The sequence below is a fragment of the Lissotriton vulgaris genome, chromosome 9, assembly GCF_964263255.1.
Source record: "Lissotriton vulgaris chromosome 9, aLisVul1.2, whole genome shotgun sequence".
In the NCBI taxonomy this organism is placed as follows: Eukaryota; Metazoa; Chordata; class Amphibia; order Caudata; family Salamandridae; genus Lissotriton; species Lissotriton vulgaris.
In genome coordinates, this window is record NC_141697.1 from 331,039,080 (window position 1) to 331,063,612 (window position 24,533).

A 24,533-nucleotide genomic window follows, 5' to 3' on the forward strand; every position below is an offset into this window, starting at 1 on the left:
GACAATGACAAAGAAGTGTTCAGTAGCACATTAGACTAAATATCAGGTGATGGAGGCTAATTGTAGGTAGGGGGTAGGTACCCTGTAAGGACGAGTGGAGAGGAAATAGAAAAAGATATATGAAAGAAATGGAGAAATCAGTTTGAAGATTATTCTGGAAGATTGTATATCAGGTAGACGCTCTGACAAAGTGTAGACATGTGTATTATGGCTTACTTACGGTGTACAACGTTTTCTGAAGAGTCAGAGTTGTGGTAGCACCATAAAACATGATTCATTCATGAGATTTCTGACTGAGTGGGGGACATGTGTGTTTTGGAGTTAACTTCTGTCTCCTGTGTGGGGCTGCTGTCTTCTGGTTGGGGCTGCTGTCTTCTGAGCTGGGCTGCTGTGAGCTGGGCTGCTGTGAGCTGGGCTGCTGTCTGCTGTGTGGGTCTGCTGTCTGCTGTGTGGGTCTGCTGTCTGCTGTGTGGGGCTGCTGTCTTCTGTGCGGGACTTATGTCTTCTGTGCGGGGCTGCTTTCTTCTGTGCGGGACTGCTTTCTTCTGTGTGGGGCTGCTTTCTTCTGTGTGGGGCTGCTTTCTTCTGTGTGGGGCTGCTTTCTTCTGTGTGGGGCTGCTTTCTGCTGAGCTGGGCTGCTGTCTGCTGAGCTGGGTGCTGTCTGCTGAGCTGGGCTGGGCTGCTGTCTGCTGGGCTGCTGTCTTCTGGGTGTGGCTTCTGTCTGTTGGGTGTGGCTTCTGTCTGTTGGGTGTGGCTTCTGTCTGTTGGGTGTGGCTTCTGTCTGTTGGGTGTGGCTTCTGTCTGCTGAGCTGGGCTGCTGTCTGCTGGGCTGCTGTCTGCTGAGCTGGGCTGCTGCCTACTGAGCTGGGCTGCTGCCTACTGAGCTGGGCTGCTGCCTGCTGAGCTGGGCTGCTGTCTGCTGAGCTGGGCTGCTGTCTGCTGGGCTGCTGTCTGCTGGGCTGGGCTGCTGTCTGCTGAGCTGGGCTGCTGTCTTCTGAGCTGGGCTGCTGTCTGCTGAGCTGGGCTGCTGTCTTCTGAGCTGGGCTGCTGGGCTGCTGTCTGCTGGGCTGCTGTCTGCTGAGCTGGGCTGCTGCCTACTGAGCTGGGCTGCTGCCTGCTGAGCTGGGCTGCTGCCTGCTGAGCTGGGCTGCCGTCTGCTGAGCTGGGCTGCTGCCTGCTGAGCTGGGCTGCTGCCTGCTGAGCTGGGCTGCTGCCTGCTGAGCTGGGCTGCTGTCTGCTGTGTGGGGCTGTTGTCTTCGGGGTGGGGCTGCTGTCTTCGGGTGGGGCTGCTATTCGGTGCTGGCATGAGTAGCTATCTGCTGAGAGGAGCTGCTGTCAGCGGGGAGGGACGGCTGTCTGGTGTCTACTGACTAATGGTTGACCTTGCTCTAGTAATGGGCTACGCTCTCGTCTGAGAAGCATTTCCTTATCCGGAAACTCCCTGCACCTCTGACCCAGAGGCATCCGTCACCCGATAGATCTAGGCTGACTGATGAATGGCTGGTGCTGCGTGAGGTGGACTCCCTGGTGTAACTAGAGTGCCAAGGCCCTAGTGCAACCCACCCTCCTAGACCAATGATAGCTGCTCCCTGGGGTTTCCTGGTTGACAGGGGCTGCTGCTCTGTGTGAGGAGTTTGCACCTCTTTTAGGGGAAAGAGTACTGTCAGACAGCCCACCCTCGGATCTGGTACCATCCTCGCCCCTAGCCCCCCCCTCAGAAATAATATAGCGAAGCATGCTGTTCTGGGGAAAATACTAAACCAGTGGTACTGTAAAAACGCACCATTTGTTTGATCATTTGCTGAACAAAGTCAAATTAGGTACTTTTGACGCATTACGGAAGCACTATCTAGAAAACAATTTTTTTTACCAGAAGCAGTGATGTGGTAGGGCTTCTCCATTTAGTAAAAAAAAAAATCAGTACAGAAGTAATGATTCCCAAGAGGTTATAGGAAGGTCGAACCCTAAAAGGCTCCCTTTATTTTGTTGTCATGTTGCCTGGTATTTACATTGCATGGATCCGCCAATTACTTGGCCCCTTAGCACTTTAAGACAAAATATTTGTAATTCGCTATTTATCTTATTTTTGTTGTCAAACTGCCTGGGAGGAGACCCTCCACCCATGTAGGAGTTCAAGTCGTTGATCTGTCTTCACCACCTGCCCTCCTTTTGCGTAACCCAATGATGAGAAGCCACCTACAAAATGTGGTGATGGCTCCTAATTCTTCTCTCCGGCTCACTGCCTTTCGGGTATACAAATACCTTGAGCCTTGTATAGTGGATGACCAAGTAATGGATTCCATGACCTATGGTAATTCTTCCACCACTTTTGCACAGGGCGATGAGTGGCACTTTGAGTTTAGTCAAGGCCTTTTATGTAGCTGGAGGCAGGGCAGAGCTCCCATCACCAAACATTCCTCCCTTGCAGCCAAGGCCACTGGAATTGTGTCAGGAGGGCCAAAGATGCAGCAGGCAGATGAAAGTCAAATGATGTGGCAGGCTAACTAAATCAATTGCCATATAAATAAATAAATACGGTATTTGTAGAGCGCGACCTAATCACCCATAAGGGTTGGAGAGATGAAGTGAGCTATTGTCCAGAGTCACATGGTACCCAGCTGAGGTGCCGAGATCAAACTGTGACCCCGCCTTCCAGAGTGACCTGCTCCAGCCGCTGCGCCACACCTCTCCCTTGCCAACAAAAGGCAAACTTTGGGTTACATTCTGTGGCAGTATTATCTTGCTATTTGCGAATTTTTAGTATGGTGACACTAAAGGTATCCCAAACGCCATACAGAGCAAAGGTTTCTTAAAGGATGGATTGAAACACAATCACCAGAATATGTTGCTCACCCACAAAGAATGTTTTGTTAACACTTTCGATTCGAACTCTTAAGAGTAAGATAGTGTGTTACAAAATATGCATAATGTAGGCTTGTTTTCAACTGAGTGTATTATTGACAAAGCGGAAAACAAGCCGAAATGTTCAATTTCTTGTGATAAAAGTGTGCCTCTTTTATTCTGTCTCACAATTATGTTTTAGAACCGGTCTAAAATGTTTAGGTTTGCTCTGCTTCCACATGTGGGCAAAGAAAGCAGAAAGCCCCTCTTTGCTTTTATTTTTGACCTAGTGGTTCTTTATTTCTTAAATCCTTATTTCTTAAATCCTTCACAGTATCAAAATGCATAGAAAGGTGTTCATCGCAATGCTTTTATTTTTGGCACATACATTTTCGTACATGTCCGTTTTTTAGGTCTTGCCTGTCGATGCGCATGCGCATCGAGCTTGCGAGACTATGGGGGCTTAAACACTCTTTAACCAACTTGCAAGGAATCGTGGCGATTCCTTGCAGTGCCCGTGAAATTTAAGCTCAATGCGCATGCGCATCGAGCTTAAAAGCGCGTGCACATGCCCCCAGCCGCCTGCCTTGCCCACTCTCTCTCTCACAGCCTCCCCCAGCTCCGCCCCCTCGCTTCTTGGTTGCACGGTCGCTAGGCCGTGCCTCCCCTACTCTCCTCCCCCCTCCTCCTCCTACTCTCCTCCCCTGCCTGCCGTGTCGCACCTCTCCCCGCTCCGCCCCCTCCCCTGCAGAACAGTCCAGAGACACCAACTCTCTTCCTCCTTCCATTCTGTTTTGTTCCCTCCTATTTCTTGATCTTCTCTCCTCATACCCCTGTCTAACATTTTTCTAACATCTATTTCCTCATTCCGTCCAGGTCCATCATGTACTCATCATGCCTCCTTCAACACGTTAATCATCGCTTCGCCACTTTCTATGATGTTAATTAGTTTATTCTATCCTAAATATTAATCACGTAATCCTTCCCTGTTTACCCGCTCCACCCCCTTTCTCCCTCCGTTTCCCCTCTGTTGCCTTATACCACTTTCTTCCCCCTTCCATCCTGTACCAGGGTGCGCCTCACCTCTCAGTGGCGGCCGCTCAAAGGTCTATCACTCTGTTGTCCCGGCTTGCTTCTCCAGGCTGCCCCTGTTCTGGTGCTGTGCTTTCGCTCTGCACCCGGAATTCTGTCCCGGAAGTTCCTCTGCAGTGCGCGCAACCGGTCCGACAGGAAACAGCAGCACAGTCATTTAAGTTCCGGTCTTTGAACAAAGGTTCCGTCCTGCGATAGAGTAACCTTCTTACGTTACCCCTGGATTCGAACATCGATAACCCTCGATTCCGTTGTGCTTAATTTTATTAATTCTATACGCCTCGGTGCTAATGGGGGTTCACCACACCCGCAAAATGGGCATAAAAGGATCGTTAGCCTGCCCCCACTTCCCCCGAGGGCTGACATTAGACAGCCCTCAAGGTTTCTAGCTCCATGCCTCTGAACCTAGTCCTGGCTACGTTTTACATAGCATTCTGGGATTTATAGTCTCGTATACGCCAATGTAAAAATAAGGAGTACACATCCTACCCCGTACGAAACAAAAACCTAACCTGGCCTGCGTAAAATATTCAACCATGCCTTTCGGCTGTTATCACGCTATAGAAATGCAATATACATACACAATTATACATACTAGGTATTGAAAATTCAGGAGCTTCGACATTAGGACATTAGTGCAGGACTTTCTGCACATCTCAGTTTCAAATCTGTCGTAAATAGATTTCCAGATCTTTCAGGTTTTCATGATCCACGGTTGAATTGCCCATCATATTCAAGGAATTCTTTTGTATTATTCTGGGGCAATTAATTTAAGTTAATATACATTTGTATTGTTCTTTTTTGCCCCAGTTACTTACTGTGAGAAGCTGGCTTGGTATATTTATTTATTTGTAAGTTTTTTATAGCACTAAGCTAGACCCGAGGGCATCAGAGCGCTTTACATGAATGAGAGAAGAAGACAACCGAATCAAGTCGCTTACCATATGATGCGAGATATATAGGATTTTAGAACACACATACAAATATAAAATATACAAAGTTGCCGAAAGTGGACAATGAGAACAATGTGTGTCCCCGTCACCATCCCTTCCTCTTGCGTTGCCATGTCACACTACTTTAGGCCACACGCACACTGCGCCCTCTCACTACTTTAGCCCACACACACTGCACCCTCACACTACTTTAGGCCACACACATACTGCGCCCTCTCACTACTTTAGCCCACACACACTGTACCCTCACACTACTTTAGGCCACACACACTGCGCTCTCACACACTGCGCCCACACTCTGCACCCTCACACACCCTGCACCCTCACACATACTACACCCTCACACACACTGCACCCTCACACACTCCACATAATTATATGCTACATAATTACAATGCACTTAATGCAACATACACTCCAAACAATACCACTCAGAGCCACATAATTACATGCCACACAATTACACTCTACTGAATACAACATACACTCCACACAATACCACGCAGTGCCACATAATTAAATGCTACATAATTACACTGCACTCAACGCAACATACACTCCGAATACCAGTCAGTGGCACATAATTACACACCACATAATTACACTCTACTAAATGCAACACACACTCCACACAATACCACATAAATATATGCTACATAATTACAATGCAACATATACTCCAAACAATAACACTCAGTGCCACATAGTTAGACGCCCCACAATTACACTCTACTGAATACAACATACACTCCTCATAATACCACTTAGTGCCACATAATTAAATGCTACATAATTACACTGCGCTCAACGCAAAATACCCTCCAAATAGCACTCTGTGCCACATAATTACATGCTACATAATTACACTGCACTCAATGCAACATACACTACAACACCCACTACAACACCCACTCAGTGCAACAACATTTTATGCTACGTATTTACATTGCGCTCAACACAACATACACTCAAAATACCACTCACTACCACATAGTTACACTCCACATAATTACACTGCACTCAATGCAACATACACTCCAAATATCAGTCAGTGTCACATAATTACATGCCACATAATTACACTACACTCAATGCAACATACACTCCAAATACCACTCTGTGCCACATATTTATATGCTACATATTTACACTGCGATCAACGCAACATACACTCCTAATACCACTCAGTGCCTCATAACTACACACCACATAATTACACTATCTATCTATCACCCTCACTCTATCTATTGCCCTCACTCTATCTAAAGCCCTCACTATACCACTCTACCACCCTCACTCTACCTCCCTCACTCTACCACCCTCACTCTACCCAGTTCTCAGCAAAAATGCAATGTATCAATGTTTAAAGCTTTATTACAAAAGTACAAAAAAAATATTACACTTTTTTTTTTAAATGTAGTGCCATTATTTATTTTTATTTTATTGGACATTTATTAAGCGCCTGGTTACGCCACTGGCGTGTCCCCGCGCTATGACAAGTGAAGTGGCTGTCCCCCCTCCTCCCACAAAAGCTATCCGCTGAAAAGATGCGTTTTAAGTTTTTTTCTGAACTGGACTTCGGAAGGTTCGAGTCGAAGTTCCAGCGGAAGATTATTCCAGCACTTGGGAGCAAGTTATCTAAAGGATCTACCTCCCATACGAGCTTTGAATACTCTTGGGACTTTTAACAGCCCAGTCTGAGAAGACCGAAGACTGCGTGCGGGCTCATAATGGGATACTAGGCTCTGGAGCGGAAGAGGTGCTTTGCCGCTCAGGATACGGTGACATGTGGCAAGAGCCTTAAACTCCACTCTCCTCTCAATAGGGAGCCAATGGAGGGCCCGTAGAGCTGGTTTGGCGGAAGATCTCCTAGGGAGTCTGAGAACCAGCCGCGCTGCCGCATTTTGAAGAACCTGCAGGCGGCCCATAACCCTGCCTGTGGCCCCCAGATAGAGCAGGTTCCCATAATCAAGTCTGGAGGTGACCAGGGCATGCACCAGCGTCTTTCGAGCAGAGATGGGAAGCAGATCTAACACTTTCCTGAGGGCTCTCAGAACACTGAAGCATATCCCCGCCACCTGACCGACCTGTGGACCGAAGGTGAGGTCCTTATCCAGCCACACGCCAAGGTTCCTGGCCTCGCGGCAGGGAGCAGGAACTTCACCCAGACAGGGTGGCCACCACGCCGACGACCACGCAGACGGTACACCCCCCACCACGAGCACCTCGGTCTTGCTACCGTTCAACTTTAAACAGTTTGCGGACATCCAGGCAGCAAGATCTTGCATGCAATTCCTGAAGATGTCCGCTGCAAGTCCGGGCGCACGCGATAGGGAGATGACCAACTGCGTGTCATCGGCGTAGGACACCAGGCGAAGACCGTATCCCTCCACGATGGCCGCCAGGGGGGAGACGTAGATATTAAATAGGGTTGGGCTCAGGGACGAAGTAGCAATCACCCAATCTGACTTGAAAGCACCTATCAGACAGGAAGGACTTGATCCAGCCACGCGCAGCTCCTGTCACCCCTCCTCCATTCAGACACTGTAGCAAGGTGGAGTGTGCTACAGTGTCGAATGCTGCGCTTAAGTCAAGTAGGATCAATGCCATAGTTTGGCCCTCGTCCACTCCCTGTCTAAGTGCTTCCACCGCCACGAGAAGAGCAGACTCCGTCGAGTGACGGGGGCGGAAGCCAAATTGCGAGTCGTGGAGTAGCGAAGCCGTCTCCACAAACTGCATAAGCTGTATGTTGGCTATATTTCCGCCACCTTCGCCATATAGGGCAGGAGGGAAATGGGACGGAGGTTGTCCAGTTTTTCAAATCTGACGTTGGTCTTCTTTTGCAGAGGAAGTACCACTGCCTGCTTCCAGGCCTTCAGGACCACCTGAGACTCAAAGGAGGTATCCAGTAAATGACGCACATAGGGCTCTAGTGCTGGCAAGCTGTCCTTTAGCCGACTAGGAGTGGTCGGATCTCTGGGGGAACCGGATTTTATAGATCCACAAATACAGAGAAGTTCCGTAGTGGAAGGAGTAACAAAAGTGGTTAGACGTTGTTCCCCTTTCATTCTGGAGGATTCCAAGGGGGCAGAGCCACTGTCTGTCCTCTGGGGAAAGGAGTTATAGATGTTGGTGACCTTGGTTGCAAAGAACTCAGCAATTCGGTTACAGCCCTCCGTGGTGCAGAGTTTCTTAGGCACCGCGGCGGGTTTTCCTATCGCAATAGACTTATAAATAGAGAAAAGCTCCTTGGTGGACTGCTCTGCTTCCTCTATCTTATTGCAGTAGTACAATGATTTGGCCTTCCTAATCAGCGTGTGATAGGCACGTCTGCAGTCTATGTAAACTGTTTTGCCCTGAGTGGAATAGGCAATCCTCCATTGCCTTTCGGCGCGTTTACATGCTGCTTTGGCCGTTCGCAAATCCTCATTGTACCAAGGTGCCGATCTTTGCATTCGGCCCCCCATTTTCGCCATACCCAATGGTGCCACCTGATTCAGGGCTTCCATGATGCGTTGGTCAAAGTTGGAATTAATTTCATCTACCCCATTGCCCCCAGGATGACCCTTCTCAGTAAGTGCCAGATTGAATTTGGCCTGGGAGAACGCTGCCCATCTACACCTTGGATGTTTATCAGCGGGGGGGTCACTGGGGCGAGGTCCCTGTATTTCGATGGTAAAGGGGACAAGGAGATGGTCAGGCCATGGGATGGGAATCGTAATTGTAATTATACATTACAAAAATTATTATGTAAATAATAATTACATATAAAATGTATAAGCCATTAAGATTTGTCATATCAATACATGTAAGACAGGGGGATACTAAACATCTAGCTTTAATAATGCTATAGGTGTCACATTTGCAAATTCAATAAATATTGGCATTTACAATAACAAAATTAATACATTTGCTATTATAAAAACATAAACATAACTTTAAAAATTACTACATTTACAAGACCAATAGCTCCAACTTTTCTTATGCGAGACCTATTGCATTTCCAATGCTTATATTCATTGATCTCCTTGCTCCAAGGTACCCGCTAATCATTTGTCTTTTGATGCGCATAATAGTGTTGTGTGTCAAGTCAGCTACACCAACATTAGGTTTAAAACTCCCAACGTGGTAACCATTTTAACATTATAAAGTCTAACTGGTGGTTTGATTTTATTCTTCGCAGTCCTGTGTCTCGCATCCTCCCCAGGTCTCCCCCACTCTGTCTATAGCGGGAGTGGGTCCCTCACCCAGCCCCCCCCTGTCTTGGCTTTTGGTCGCCTCCATATATTTATCCCATGCTTCCCTGGGGGTCCCTTTTCCCCTCTATCCGCTAGAGATGACCACAGGTCCACCTCCGCCATTGCCCATTTACTTATGTCCCCCCAGCCGTGTACTCAACGGGGGAGTCCCAGGGGAATTCAAGGCCATTGCTATCTCTCTCTTGGTCAGGACATGGGTTAGGTCTATACATTTTGTGGCATTTATATTTTATTTAGTACGTGCCATCACCCCCAGCAGACAGGAAATTGTATCTACTGTCAAAGGTTCGCCTGCTGTTCACGCCGCCAGGGCTATTGTTTCAGTTCAAAACTTTTTGATTTCCATGCAAGAACATAACGTGTGGTAAAAGTCAGTTCAGGGCATGCATATCCTGGGCATTTTTTATTTACCCCTGGAACATATGAATAAGCTGTTTGGGGGTGAGGTAGGACTGATGTAAATAACTAAATTGGGTGAATTTGAGGCGAGAATTTATTGGTACCTTTTTAACCCTTGTTAAAGCGGTGTCCCATTGTTTGTCTGTCGACACCTCCACTTCTCTCTGGGTGCTACGTTTTTGGTGGTATATGTCCTGAGAATTGACCTATATGTCATTGTGACCGCTCTCTGGCCTATTCCATGACTGAGGAGTTAGTGCAGTACATCAGCCGTTTCTGGTTCCTTATGGTTCGGTACCCATGTGGCCGATCTAGTCACTATTAATGCATAATAGGTCAGGAATTGACCCAACCACAATATCATATTATGTTTCTATCTCCTAACAGGTTTACAGTAGCCTGTGGACATACATGGTCCCCATGGTGATCAAACCTGCCTCCATTCATGTCTTAATGTTATAGTGGTCCGGCATCTTGTTATGTTACTGATGTTTATAAAGTGCGCATATACCGATCGGTTTCATGGCACTATGGAGGGGTCAGAGAGGTAGGATACAGATAGGCAGAGTGTTAATTGTATGCTTGTCTAAATAGCCAGGTTTTTAATGATTTCCTGAATTCCAGGTAGCAAGATGCCAACATTTTCTCTAGGGGGAAGGATTTCCAGAGTTTGTGGATGAAGACTGAGAATCTGGCGCCACCCAGACTCTTTTTCTTGAAGTGGGGAACGGATATGAGGTTCATATGGGCAGGTCATAGGGAACGTTTAGGGGTGTATTTCTGGATTCTTGAAGTGATGAAGATAGGGTTATTGTTGTAGAGGGATTTGAAAAGGATGCAGCCGACCTTGAAGGTCGTTCTTTGTTCCACAGGCTGCCAGTGGAGGTCTTTCATCGGGGGTGATGTGATATCGTTTGGGTTGTTTATTAATGATACGGGCAGCCTGGTTCTGGACAGTTTGGAGCCTTCTGATGAGGCATCTGGGCAGGCCAACATATAGGGAGTTGGCGTAATCCAACCTTGATAGAACAAGGGTGATGATGACCTAAACAAGGGCCTCTAAGGTGAGACATTTTGCTTTTTTAAATTTTTCGTAGCATTAGGAAAGATGAAGAGATTACTGAACCACTTTGGGGCAACATAAATTGTTCAGTGTCAATAATAACCTCACAACTTTTTGCGTCTTTTTTTAGGTATTGGAGGGGTCCCAGCTCGGGCAGCCAGAATGATTCAGTTCAGTATTCAAGCTTATTTTTTTGATGATAATGACTTCTGTTTTTCGTTTAACTTCAGGTGATTGCTGTTCATCCAGTTTCCGGTGAACTTCATTATGGAGTGGAAGTGCTCTTTGGATTTAGGGGAGTTATCTAAATTGAAGAGTAATTGCATGTAGTCATTGTAGTTGTATATGGTACAGCTAGTCTTTTTAGGAGTATTGTCTAGGGGGCAAATGTATGTTAAAGAGGTGGGCTGATCCCTGCGGACTCTGCAGTCTAGAAGGACTTTGGGTGAGATGAACAAACTGGAAGTTGTCTCTTAAGAAGGAGGTTATCCATTTGAGCGCCAGACCCCTCAGCAAAGTGAGCTAAAAGGTTCTGGTCCACAGTCTTGAAAGTCACTGACCGATCGAGGAGCATCCGCATCAGCTCCTGAGCAAAGCTGTTGTCGACTAACGCTTGCATGTCATCCCCTATATTGTTTGTAGTGTTGTAGTTAGGACATCTTAGCCCCTGTGGTGTAGCTCTTCCATCATTTACGTTTGGGGCGATGTAGCTTTGTGGCACCTGGTCTGATTTAATCTTCGAAGTGGTGCGTGGGTATTGCTGGCTTATGTCAACCAGTCGGGTATTGCCTTTCCTTGCTGGTCCATGTCATTTTCCGAATCGGGTGTAGTTAATACCAGTGAGTTCCAAAAGGAGTTTAGGTCAACACGTGACCAGCTCCTGGAGGGAAGTCCAAAATGGAGTGGAGGTTTTTGTGGAGATAGTCCTGTAACAGAGATTTTAATAAGAAGATGTATGATCATGCGTATGGGGACACTGTGAGTCTGGACATTACTAAATCCAGACTTAATCCAGCATGTGGCCTTTGGTGTGAGTGGGAGCAAACTTGTTGCTTGAGATTTGAGTTCTTAAGATAATCAGAGAGATCAGAGGATGGATGTCCTCCCTTGTTGTTATTTGCCCAGTAATAGTCTCCTACCAGTAGGATATTAGCGTGGTCAACGCAAAAGGGGGAGATGAATTTGTGGAAAAGCTGAGGGAGGTGCTGCATATATTCTGGGGTTAGTCGGTGAGGGAGCAAATGAGGGGGGGAAGAAGGAGATGCCAGTTTGAATATTTGAGATTGTCTACCGCAGGGATATTGAAGGAGGTTAGTTTAGAACATTTAAAGATGTCCCTTAATTAATGCGGCTGTGTCGCCACTTGATTTACTAGGAGGTCGGTTATTTTGAATTATGTAATAATTGTCAGGCAGTGCAGCGAGGATTTCTGGGGAGGCTCCTCTGTTAGCCATGTTTCTGTCAGCAGAAGATTATCTGGAGATTCAGAGTCTAATAAATGGAAGATCTCTGTTTGGTGTTTCACTGAGGAGCGTGTATTTAGGTAATAGATTATTTGGTCATGGCTGGTGCTTTGAGCACTGATCATGGGGTTGTGTATTGTGTTGGGTGGTGAACCTACTGATCTGCGGAGGTAAGCAAGGTGATGGTGGTAAAAAGAATGCCTAGTTCAATTAGTTTTTGTAGGATCGTGGGGTCTAAATCATAGCTCGGTAAAGTTTGGTCTGCCCACAATGGTAGGTTCAAGACATAGGCTGCGATGTCCCCCTTTGATTGAAAATAAAAATGACTCTCCTTTTTATGCACCCTCATATGGGCTATGAGCCTGAGATAACCATTACATTGGCCGTTGCAGTCGTTCTGCTGTATTGCATAATTCGTAGTGTGGGACACAGTCGCCCCTTGTCCATTGGGTTGTACCATTTACATAAAGCCATCAGTTTTCTTCCTGTTCCTCATATCAGATAATATACTATTTAATCCAGTAAAAAAAACTCTCAGGCAACTGGGAATGCCAATCAATCAGGATTTATAAAGTGTGGCTAATCTCCCGTTAGGGTATGCTATAAAGTGGTAGAGTAGTCTAGGCAGGATTATCATCTTAGCGATTGCTACCCTGCTCACTGGACAGAGCTGTGATGATTTTCACATGAACTAACTATTGTTGGGCTCCTGCCAGTGCCACCCCCAGGTTTCCCTATTTGTTGTCCTCGTCCCAAATCATGTATGTAGATTCCTAGGTACCGGAATGTATCTGGGTTCCATTTGGGGCCTCCATGCGCCAGAGCCTCTCTGCCAGTTACCAATTATCTTCTAAGAGGGAGTAGGCATTTCTTTGCCCAGTTCAACTTCAGACCAGAGTATCTGCCAAATTTGTCCAGCATCGTCATTGTTACCAAATAAAATTCTCTGTCCATCGTACAGATAAATCGATGCATCGTCTGTGTACAGAGATTCGATTTAAGAAGCTCATCTCCACATTAGTAAAGAGCCCTGAAAAATGATACTGCCTGTTACATAAATATAATAGGTGTCTTGCTTGAGGCCCTGTAAAATTGAAGGCATCCGCCCTTAAAAAGAAAAGCAGAACTTTTTATATTTTAATTTACTCTGAGTGTTCTCTTGAAATAATGGATGTTCTAAGAACAGTGTCTGTGGTGCAACATAAATTTGCATTAATAATGAAGCAACACATTTCCATGACAAAGAAATAATTATTTAACACAGTTTGAATTGCATTTTAAAATGTAGGATTTTTCTTTATGATGCAGACAAAAGCCCTCCCCTGTTAACTAAATGGAGACATTAATACGGTCTGGGCAACAGTTTTGCCTAATTAGTACGATTAGCACCTGAATACAAAACCTGCAGAGTTGGCAGTTGTCTGTCACTATATTGCACCACGAGTGCATTTGTCTCATAGTAATTTTTAATCTGTTTGAGCTAGAAACAACTTTTTGTGGAAATCTGTTAATTGTGCTACAGATGGGAGACATGTCATAAGTACAGTAAATTCACATTTACGGGGAAAACACCAGTGTTATCCCAAAATTCCAGTGGCCTTTGTTACAAGTGACAGGAATTTGTAAAGGCCCACAACCAAAATGTGCATGATATCCCTGCCATGCCCTTTGGCACCTACATGAAACGTGGTCCTGTTGCTTAGCACAGTAGGGGAGTGGGAAACGGTGATGGAGAGCGGTACCAGACTGTATCTCCACCTAAGGAAGCATCTTCCTGGCACAAGGCCAGATTCTGACAATTAACCCACATTGAACACCAAATTATGAAGAGCACATAACTAAGTGTATTTCTTGTTGATTTCAGATGAATTGATTCACAGCCTGTGCACTGTGGCGTATAGCTATAGCGTGAAATAGCCGCCATTACTGCTTCTCTCTGTATCTCATGTGGTGATCTTCTAAGCGATGTCTGCTGATGGACCCGGACCTTCTGAAACGGCCTAGTTCTCGCTCTCTCAGTTTTAGAGATCAGTCAGTTTTAAACCTGAGCAAGGGCAGGAATTTAGGTCAGATAGCCTTGAATTAAAATAGGATGCTGAGCCAGCGCTCCTTATTGATTAGCCAAACTCCAGTTCGACGCTGTCGCATCCCACAAATCCATGCATAATTTACTCCTGGATTACAGCAAAGAGATTGGATTGTGCTATACTGTATTTGAAATGTCCCCAGGCTCAAACCTCCCCCCCCTGCTGCGCTACAGATTAATATCGACAAAAGGAGAAATGCGCTCAGCCAGTAGCCTAGCAAGGCATCCGGGTGGCCTTGGCTGCAGTAGGGTAAATGGGTCCCTGGTATGTTAGTAACTGGGGTGCAGTGGGCCTTTGAACCTTGGTGCTACGGCACCTGCTGCATCATTGACTGTAAAGTTCATCTGAATTATATTTCTGGGTGCATTCCCTGAGCTATGTTCACATCCAGCTGATTTACGTACCCTTTCCTGTTATATCTTCTGGTCTGTCTCACATCTGGGCTTGAATGTCTGAAGCACGTGTGGGTTTTGGGATATGTACAGGAAGTGAGCTGCTTGCTGTATGTCTCAACGTCAGTCCATGCAAATTAGCTGAATTGATGTTTTCATCACTACACTGTGCTATTGAAATGAATTGCCTTTTGCTGGGCTGAACCACTGCTGCTAATAACACCAGCCCTTCTTAAAATGGGCATTGAGGGGGTCTGTGTGAGCGGCAGAAATGGATCGTCAAAAAAACGCTTTTATTGCACAAGCTTCGTAGTAACTTTTGCACCCACATGTGAGTGGAGGTGTGGGCTGTGGCCTTTAGAGCCAACAGACAGGAGTTCTGGCACTGATGCCCTACTAGATTAAACCTGTGGGATGCTAGTTCCTTATACCTCAGCTGAGTCATCCCTGAAATGTGTGTGCTATTAGGAATCCCACCTCCATCCCTTCTATCAGATTAAGAACTATATTAAAAATATATATATATATATATATTTTTGCAGCAGTGTTATTATCTGGAAGGAGAAAAGAAGGAATTAATTTGTAAAATGACAAAAAGAGAAACTGTGGTTTATCCAAGTCGGTAACTAGGTTTCGTAATCAAATGTGGGCATTAACAGTGCTTCATATGAACTCCCTCCCTGCCGACATCAGAACAATCGCCTCCTTTGCACGCTTCAAAAAAGAGGCTAAATCCTTCCTCATGGGTAAATTCCTCGGCTAAACAGGGTCCTCAGCTACCTAAGAGACTATTGCCTCATCCTGCGACCCTGTACAGTACTTTTATGATTCCCTGCCTATTGTATGACTCGTGTCCCTGTAAAGAACCCGATGTTTTTTAGTTTCTCATATCCCAAATGTGCAGTATTTGTTGTAATCTCCTGCCCACCTTATGACCCCACTATTTTGTAAGCTCTATGATGTACTGGTTCCTGTGATTTACTGTGCTCTATACTACTATTAAATATGTAAAGCGCTCTGATACCCTCACGGGTCAAGTTCGCGCTCTATAAAACCTTAAAATAAATAAATAATAAATAAATAAATGTGCTACCTCCAGTATTAGTTAGTAAGTCCTTGTTGATCCTGGAGATGGGCACCACCCTTTATTTGGGGGGGGGGGGGGGGGGGGGGAGAATGGGACTTATTTTTCATCATCAGAGTTTGATCCCGACCAAGAGTGTGAATGGCGTAAAAGAGAGAGTAACAGATTTATAGAAAAATATTGACTGAGGGGTAAAGGTGGGGGTGGAGGGGGACCTGCACCAGTGATACAGATGGGAAGTGTAGGGTGGTGTGAAAAAATCAAGTTGGCAATCTTTTCAGTCCTCGGCACCAGCACAGACTACTAAAAAAAATGCGTTGGGCCCCAGCACTTATTCTATTTATTTGTCAAAGTAATAACCGTACTTAAAGGTACACGGTGTCCGCTAATGACACAACAGTACACTGAGTCCTGTACAAGTGCTCGTATTCCCTAGGTCACCTCAGATATACTGACGCGTGTAACAGTGACGTCATCGCTGCGCATTGCTAAATAAACACAAAAGGGCTCCAACCCTTGCAACAGATTACATCTCGGCGCATGTCACCTGCCACGAATGGCGTGACGTCCCTAAAAATACGCGGCTCGCCGCGTATCCCATTGTTATGCCTTCTAACAACGTAAAGCAAAAACTTGACCTGCTCATCATCACAATTGGTTTTTTTTTACGTCATAGAACGTTCACACTCTACATCTGCTGGATCTGTGTGAGCGCGGGGCATCTCTGCGCATCTTCCCTTTTTGAAGATTTTTTCGTTGAATGCTCAAGGTTGATTCTGATCCTTGACAAGTTCTCACGATAGTCACATTATGTAGATTAACTGTATATAGATTAATCAGCATTGACAGACAAAATATGTTGCATGGACCCAGCCCATTGGCCATTCCTTGGGCGGGCATCGGGAGTGCCTCAGTTATATTTAGTGACATGGGCGAGCTACACGTAGATTGCCCACCTTCTGCTGCAATTTATATTTAAAAAATTTAACTTGGGTTATTTGCTAAGATTTATTAAACTAGTAATAAAAAAAGTATTCCTGCCCCACCGAGGTCTATTTGTTGGAACTCGCTTCGTTCTTTGTTTTCTGTGTTTTGTTAAATCTATTTGCACTGGGGGTTTAGTCTCCGTGCTCAAGGCGTGTCACTGAGCCCTCGCCACGGGATCCTCCGAAGCCCCCCACCCCCTCCCCTCCCCACGGCGTCTGTCTGAGTCTCATAATTACTCCCCCTGGGGCCCCCCTTCCGTTTACCAGTTGTGCCACTTGCCCCCTCGGCCGGCGCTGCCCCAGTTGCAGGCGCGCCGAGGTTGCCTACCCCAGATATCTGCTGGTGAGTGACAGCCATTGATCGGCCGGCAGCCCCCGCTGGTCCCTCTGCCCCCTCTACGCAATGACTCTCGGAGGATGACCTCTGCCACGACCTTTCTGCTCATGCGTAAAAAGGGCGATCCCCGCCGCTACATGAATATGCAACCGGCGTTTTGCTTTTCAGGGTGTTGTGTACGAGCACGTGTAGGTTTTACTATGAATGAAGATTACATTAACACGTTCGTTTGGTTAAGAAAGTAGATCTGTTATTTTAAGTTTCGTCGTTTTAGATGAAATGTTGCCAGACAAACCACAAGCTAGCCGGGTCTTTCTTCTCGAGGCCTATTTCTAGGTTAAGCTGTCTGTAGCTTGGCGATGCCCTGAGAAACCACTCAATTAAAATACAGTTACAGACTTACCCCGGATATTAGAAAGAAAAGTAGGCAAAGAAGAGTGCCGAAGGAGGGGGATTCAAAATGAGTGCATCTGAACTCCTTTTGCCGAAACCTTAATGGGTATTTGGAATGTTGCAGACAAAAGGAGGCTGCTGTGCTGTCAAAATAAATTGATACCTGTACAGCGCACTACTCACCCGCAAGGGTCTCAAGGCGCTTGTACTCATACCGCTGTGGAACCCGTCCTGGCTTTCCCTGTGAGGCGTCCACTCCTGGGCACCCCCAAGGTGAGGCCAGGCATCCTTAGCGTTGTGGGGGCCGTTGTGGAGATTAAGCAAGCTATTGCCCAGAGTTGCAGAGTGGGACTCCGTGATTAGAATAGGCACCGAGGCGAGAATTATCAGGTCCGTAGTATTTTTTGAGCCCAAGACCCGCCAAGGCGGGGAATTGAACCCTGGTCCCAGGCTAGACCTCTGCATCAGGGTCTGCCGCTCTAATCATTGAGCCACACTTCTCCACTGCTGTAGAACTGCGTGAGTATCACAGCGCTCACCCCTCTGTAGTCCCAGTGGCATGCTGCAGCAAAATGACACCAGCCTTCCTTCGGAAGTAAAATGTTCTTTCATTGGTAGAAGTGCTGGGGATGTGTACAGCAAAAGATTTAGTGCATGCCAATTAGCCACCAGTTCCTGACCTACCACACATGTAATCATAAATTATTTGAGATCGCAATCCTCACATCTGTCCAGCACAGTTTAGATGGCTATCGGAATCTTCCCTGCAGCCCCAACTATGTTCAATTACACCGCCCACAAATTATATCACATTACACCCACAATAGTATCTCCCTTTATCTGCAGCCTCCCACGACTATCCATGCTGTGCAGCCCCCCCCCCTACCCCCAAAACCCATGCACTCCTTCATATCACGGCAGGGCACTGAACAACCACTCTTAGTACAAACCGCAGCCTGGTATTCACTCAGCAGCACAACAGACCAGATGCTCATCTTCATACCAACATGCGCCATACCCTTAGCCTACAGACACATTTACCTCCCCGGTAGAAACCACAGTTTATATTCAGTAGCTCACAAGTGCACACTACATATTCCAAACGGCACTGAATCAAAGAACTCCGAGAATGACTCAATGCAACGCTCTACAGCGCTCAGTTTCACAATTCCAGCCCAGACCACTCTACTACAGTCCATACTGCGCACCGCACTTCCCCCACCAAGAAGGCCCACTCCTTAACCAACTTCTCAGAAACTCCCCATAATGCAACTTAGAAGCCCTGCTCAACCATCCAACCCACCCACGCCACCCCTCGTAACACACCCAGCCCAACCATAGACCGCACCACATTGACTAATAAGATTAACCAACACATCTAGATAGCACTCTTAACCATCCACCCCTCTGACTGCAACCACTGCCCTATCCTCCTCGCCCATCACACCCTACATTCCCCCTCATACCAATGCAATTTCTCCCCATCACTCACTCTGGATCGGTACACACCAGTCTCTGACCAATGCAAACCTCGACCCAGATGTTCAAACCTGACCCAAATACTTATTTTGTAACTAATGATAAATACAAAGCTCAACCACAGATCTCCCCGTGATGGTGAGTTTAGGCTTGGAACAGAACTAGATGGCAACCCAATAACCACATCCTTTCCACAGATCCGGATCGTGAATCATGGTCCACTTCAACTCCATGTTGTAGTGCAAATCAACCATTTTCAAGAAATCCCTGAGGCGCAGCCTCCTACGACTTCAAACATTCAGTCCAGAACATGTACAAGAGCCCTCAGAAGGAAGTATCACACCTTGAACTCCCTGTAGTCGTTTACATTGGGGAAATGAAACCCTGGGACGAGGGAACTAAAGGCTAAATCTAACCACAGCAAGCAACCCACCGTCATTCAATAAGGGCCAAGGCATTAGGACCCAAGAGCAACTGTTCACGTTCCTGGTCTTTAATAACATCTTCCAGAAACAACATGACAGTTTAGACCATCTAGCTGAAACACAACAATACAGTAACCAGTGATGACAAATTGTCACTAGGGTACAGTATCCCTACTATCCACAAGAGTTTGGTGGATCAAGATCCAACTAGACGCCAGCAATGATAGCGGTCACCCCTTAGGAGAAGCCTCAAACCTGAATATGCAGTATACGTCACCACACAGACACTGCTCTCTCTGCACACAACAGATGGTTTAGGTGGGAAGGTCATAAGACCCAGCACTTCCTTTAAAACACTTCCAAACCTTCCATAACCCATACTGACAGATGTCTGAACAAAGCCCCAAAAGGCCAAGAAATTAGGAAATGCTGTGCTCTATAAATGTCCATTCATATAAAGAAATGTAAAGAAACTGAAATACAGCAGTGCAAGAACGAGGCATCTGAGAAGGAAGATGCTGATAACTCTCAAAGGCATGATATTGACAGAATACAGTGACAGCCAAGTAGTAGGAAATGGGAGCACTAGTCCTATCCTGATTGGCTGATGGGTGTCCCTGCTCCCACTATCGTCCTGAGAGATGGAGCGGCTGAGATCTGTGGCACAGTGCCTAGAACTCATGGAGGAGAAAGGCAAGTAGGCATGCATGTTCCGTCACTGTAGTAGGGCTACCAAAACTGTTGATTAGTGTGGGCCTGGCTACCCCCTGCCTATGTTCTGAATGTGTACTGCCTCTGGTGTTTGTGGCAAGCATCTTTGTTGCTTATTCAGGATCTTGGAGAAGACATCATAGCCTCTTTGTTGTAGGGACGGTATAGAACACATGCACCCTCAAATTAGATGAACCCCCATCATTTTCTTCGACTGTGGGAGTGGACCAGGCAGGCTAAGAGCTAAGATAGTCTCAGGAGCCCACCCCGGTGAACATCCCAGATAAGTTGTGCTGCCGTGCTCCGATTATTCTATATCCGGTATGTGTAGGAGTTTGGGTCTTGAGTGATTGTTACCCACCTAGGTGTGCTGTTCCAAAAGTCTGAATAGGCCCCTAAAAGGTTTCCCCTTCTGTATTTCCCTCTTTGGGATGCAGTTGGCACATTGACTGGGTGTTTTTGTTCCTCTTTATGAGGTGACATTTTTTCATGCGTTGGGTAAGCAGTGATTCGCTAGGACTGGCTTCTTTTAACTTTAAAGTAAAGGCTGCTGTTTGAATTGTGGATAGGTTGAATACACACGCTCTGCCTCTGCTAGCACAAGGATGCCTAGCGCGATCGAGGGTTAGAATGGAGTTACCTATTTTTTGTATTAAACTCCCCGTAGGCCTTAAAATCCATCGTAGAAATTTGCTTACTTAAAATATGACCATCGCAGCCTTTTGGAGCTGATTCCACCATTGCTTTTGTCTCTTTAACCTGCAGGTAAAAGTATGGAGGAAATGAAGAAAGTGCTGTTGCTGATGCTGGGCTGTGCTGTGCAGGTGAGTTTGCATCACAGTCTTTTTGGTCTTCTTATCTGCCCTTGTTTGTATACTCTGCCAGGAGGTCCGAAGTGAGGAGATGGAAGTTTTCCATCAGATACCAGTTGAGGCGCAGCAAAAAGCACTAAGGAGAGACTTACCTAGTCTTAATGGACCAGACAAGTGGAGCAGGATTGTATATTTTTGTCTACATTGGAACATTCCTCAACTCTGCATACCAGAGTCTATATGAAGAATAAAGATGGAATCTGGGTCCTTCTTTACTATGGTAACACCGAGCTACCTAGTTAATCTATCAGGCCTGTGATGGGGTTTATTGGAGGCACGCTGCTTAAGTCTTTATCTATGTCTAATCTCTCCATCTGAAACCCCTCCACAATATAATCTGTGTCCTCATCTCCCCTCACTTGATCCTTTGTTCATCCCACACCCTTGATTAAGTTCCATCTGTCTCAGTGTCCAGCTGACATTACATTTTTCAGTCTGAACAGTGGATTCAGGAAAAAAACACTTGATCTCACACCAGCGTCCAGTCTGGTGGCTCAGTGTGTTGGGTCTGGTGGCCTTGTGGACTAATGCACCCACTCTAGAAACCTGTGGTTGGCCTCATGGACACAGGTTCAAATCCCGGCTGGTTCACTCAACCTTTCATCTTTTTGAGGGTGATCACATGAGTATCATTGAGTTGAGTGACAATAAACACCTGTTTTTGTATCGCAAAGATGGCCCAAGGGCCGAAGGTGCGCTTTACAAATGTGTTATGTTCCATTATGTTCTCCATCCATTTTCTCTCTCTTGCCAGTTTGCTTAACCCTTAATAGACTTTCACCCTTCCAGGGTTTCACTATTCTATTGCCAGTTGATGGTTCTAGTTTTTCACATTCTTGAAGCTCTAACCCGCCTCCCAGCATCCTCCACCTCCTGCAGCCAGCTTGGGCCCACATTGGAGCCCTTTCCTAACCCTTCTTTGGCGTTTTAGTGAAATATAGTATAAATGTATGGTTTCGTATAACTTATTGTATCTTGTTCATTTTTCACACTGTGCATCATCACGAGGTATTAAACACACTGCGACACTATTTTTACATAGTTACTCATAACATGACTAGTGGCTGCAAAAAAAGTCAGTGATTAGTGAGTGGTACTGTGTGCACTAAAAGCAACCTCTTCTTTAGCAACACGGATTCCCTCTTCATTAACTATCGAGTGTGGGTTATAAAATCTGCTAATTGATAAATGTCACGTCTTTTAAAGTACGTTGCATCTGCACCACTTCTATCCTCAATGTGTTAACATCCAAATTGTCATTTGCAAAAGAAAACAAATCTAAACTATTATTGCTTTCACGAGCTGGGTCTTCCAGAGCACAGATGACAGTTGTGCCTTGTAATTCGAAATTTTTTATGAGAAATGGCATCAGTTAATGTTTTCATTTTTGACACGTGTAATTGCTTAATTTCGAAATTACCGTGGTCTCTACCGAAATAAGTTATATTCAGTGTTACTATGGAAAGCATAACTATTAATATTTTATTTTGAAGAGACTAAAAATAACCATAGTAATCATAATTTTAAACGTCTCTCTCGCACACGCTCTTTCTCTCTCTCTCTCTCTCTCTCTCTCTCTCTCTCTCTCTCTCTCTCTCACACACACATATATATACGGATTGACATGTTTTACATTTAATATCGTTTAAAAAAAATAACATTAATTTAAATGTAATCTAAATAAACATTTTAAATTATTTAAATTATTTGATTTAACAATAGCCTTCCTTCACCATAAAAATCCCTTGCTGCCCTATCCGCTACCTTTTACTGAACCGTAAAAACACTTACTACTCATTCTTGAACCCTAAAACCCTTTACAAACCAAAGCAATACGAACTTCTGCATCTAATAAAGTTAATTTAATATAAATAAAATTATGCCAATCAAATATATATTACTTTCTACACATTTATCTTAAATGTAAATTACACATTAGTTGTAAAATAATTTGAAATGTATAACATACATTTTAATTACTACACATTTTTTAAATTTAATGTACTTTGAACATGTATATCTTTATTTTTTTTTTGGTCCTCATTTTCCAACATGGTTTCAGGAGATAAAGCCAACAGAGAGCGACACGCTGCCACAGAAAACCTGGTAGGGACCGCTAGATGGTCAACGCGACTCCCAACTTCAATGTCAATTTCTCCAAGCCTCAAACTCAGAAGAAACCATAAAAGTGTGAAGTTACTGCCATCGTAGCCCGGCCACAAGAAAACGGACCGGAATATTTTGGTACACCAAACGTGGCAGGGAAGTTAGAACCATAGCAGTATAATCATTAAACCATGGGGGAGAAAAAACCAAACCACAGTCAACTTCCTTGTTGGTCACATTTTAGCAAGTTCCAAAAAGTTCTTTTCTCCCGGTTTCCAGACCTAACCAAGTCTAATTTTGACACCTGCAACAGAGAGGCACGCCAGTCCAGGAGTGATGATGGTATAGGATCCTTCCACCTTTTACAGATCTCTCTTCTAGCCAGTAGAATGTAATAACAAAGAAGATTTTTAGCTGGACTTCGGGTCACACCCGTAACCCCAAAAATAACAAGAGGGAGGGTAATTGAAACTTGAAAGCCCAGAGAGACCGAAAGAAGGACCCCAATATCAACCCAAAATGAAGACAAAAGAGGACACTCATAAAACATGTGGACGTCAGAGGCCGCTGACAAACCACATCTAGCACATGCAACTGGGGAGGTTTTGGAAAATTTGGATAGTTTAGGGGGAGAATAGTAGGCTCTGTGAAGAGTGAAGATATGGTTCCTCCGGAGCCAAGCAGGCTTAACAATGTCCCACAGCACATTGCATGAAGCTACCCACAGATTTTCTGGGTTATGGCCCACCAAGGATGACCCCCATAGCTTCTCTGGCAGCAAGAATTCACCATCCCCTTCATCAAGCATTAAATTGTACCATAAAGAAATCTCCTTTCTAACTGGTGGCTTATGAAGTAGTAGGGTCTCAAGCTAACTACCCCCTCCCAGAGGAAGGCTGCTCCTACGTGAGGTGTATGAATGAGCCCAACTAACGATCTGAAGATATTTAAATCTGGAGAGGTTTGAATGTAAATGTAAATGTAAATGTGCTGGACTTGTAAAGCGCACAGCTGCCCGTAAGCGTCCCGGCGCTTGCTTAGGGAACCCGTCCTGGTATTCCCCTGTCAGAAACCACGGCAGGGTGTCCACAAGGTGAAAGCCAAGCATCCCGCCGCGAGGGGCCGTAGTGGAGATTAAGCAAGCTATTGCCCAGAGTCGCAGAGTGTGACCCCGTGAGTTGAGTAGGCACCAGAGCGACAATTGTCGAGTCCGTGGAATTTTTTGAGCCCGAGACCCGCCGAGGTGGGGAATCGAACCCTGGTCCACGGTCGATCTCAGCTTCCGGGTCTGCCGCCTCTAACCACTGAGCCACGCTTCTCCACTTTGAGCCAGCTTTATCCTTCAGAGATTCCCATGTTAACAAAATGCCTTCCATAAACAGGTCCCCACAAACTTCCAAGCCTGCAGCTCTCAAAGGCAGAGCCAGACCATCCGCCAACACTCCTGGGCTCCAGGGGATTCCCATAATGGTGACCTACTGGAAAAATATCCTAATTTTAAGAAGCGCCTGAGTTTAGCCCATGTTTTCGCCAAGCCCTGCAATACCTTCAGCTTTACTTTCTTAAAAAATTTGGGGTCACCAAATTTAAA

The 24,533-nt window shown here is 45.6% G+C and overlaps 1 protein-coding gene across 3 annotated transcripts in view; it reads left to right on the top strand.

Moving 5' to 3' along the window:
* CCDC88C (coiled-coil and HOOK domain protein 88C) overlaps nt 1-24,533 on the top strand; it is a 584,514-nt gene that overhangs the window by 250,676 nt on the left and 309,305 nt on the right. For all 3 annotated transcript variants that reach the window (XM_086937646.1, XM_086937645.1, XM_086937647.1), the window contains exon 5: nt 20,730-20,788. In XM_086937646.1, coding sequence (XP_086793772.1) covers nt 20,730-20,788 — 59 coding nt within the window. The remainder of the gene's footprint in view (nt 1-20,729; nt 20,789-24,533) is intronic.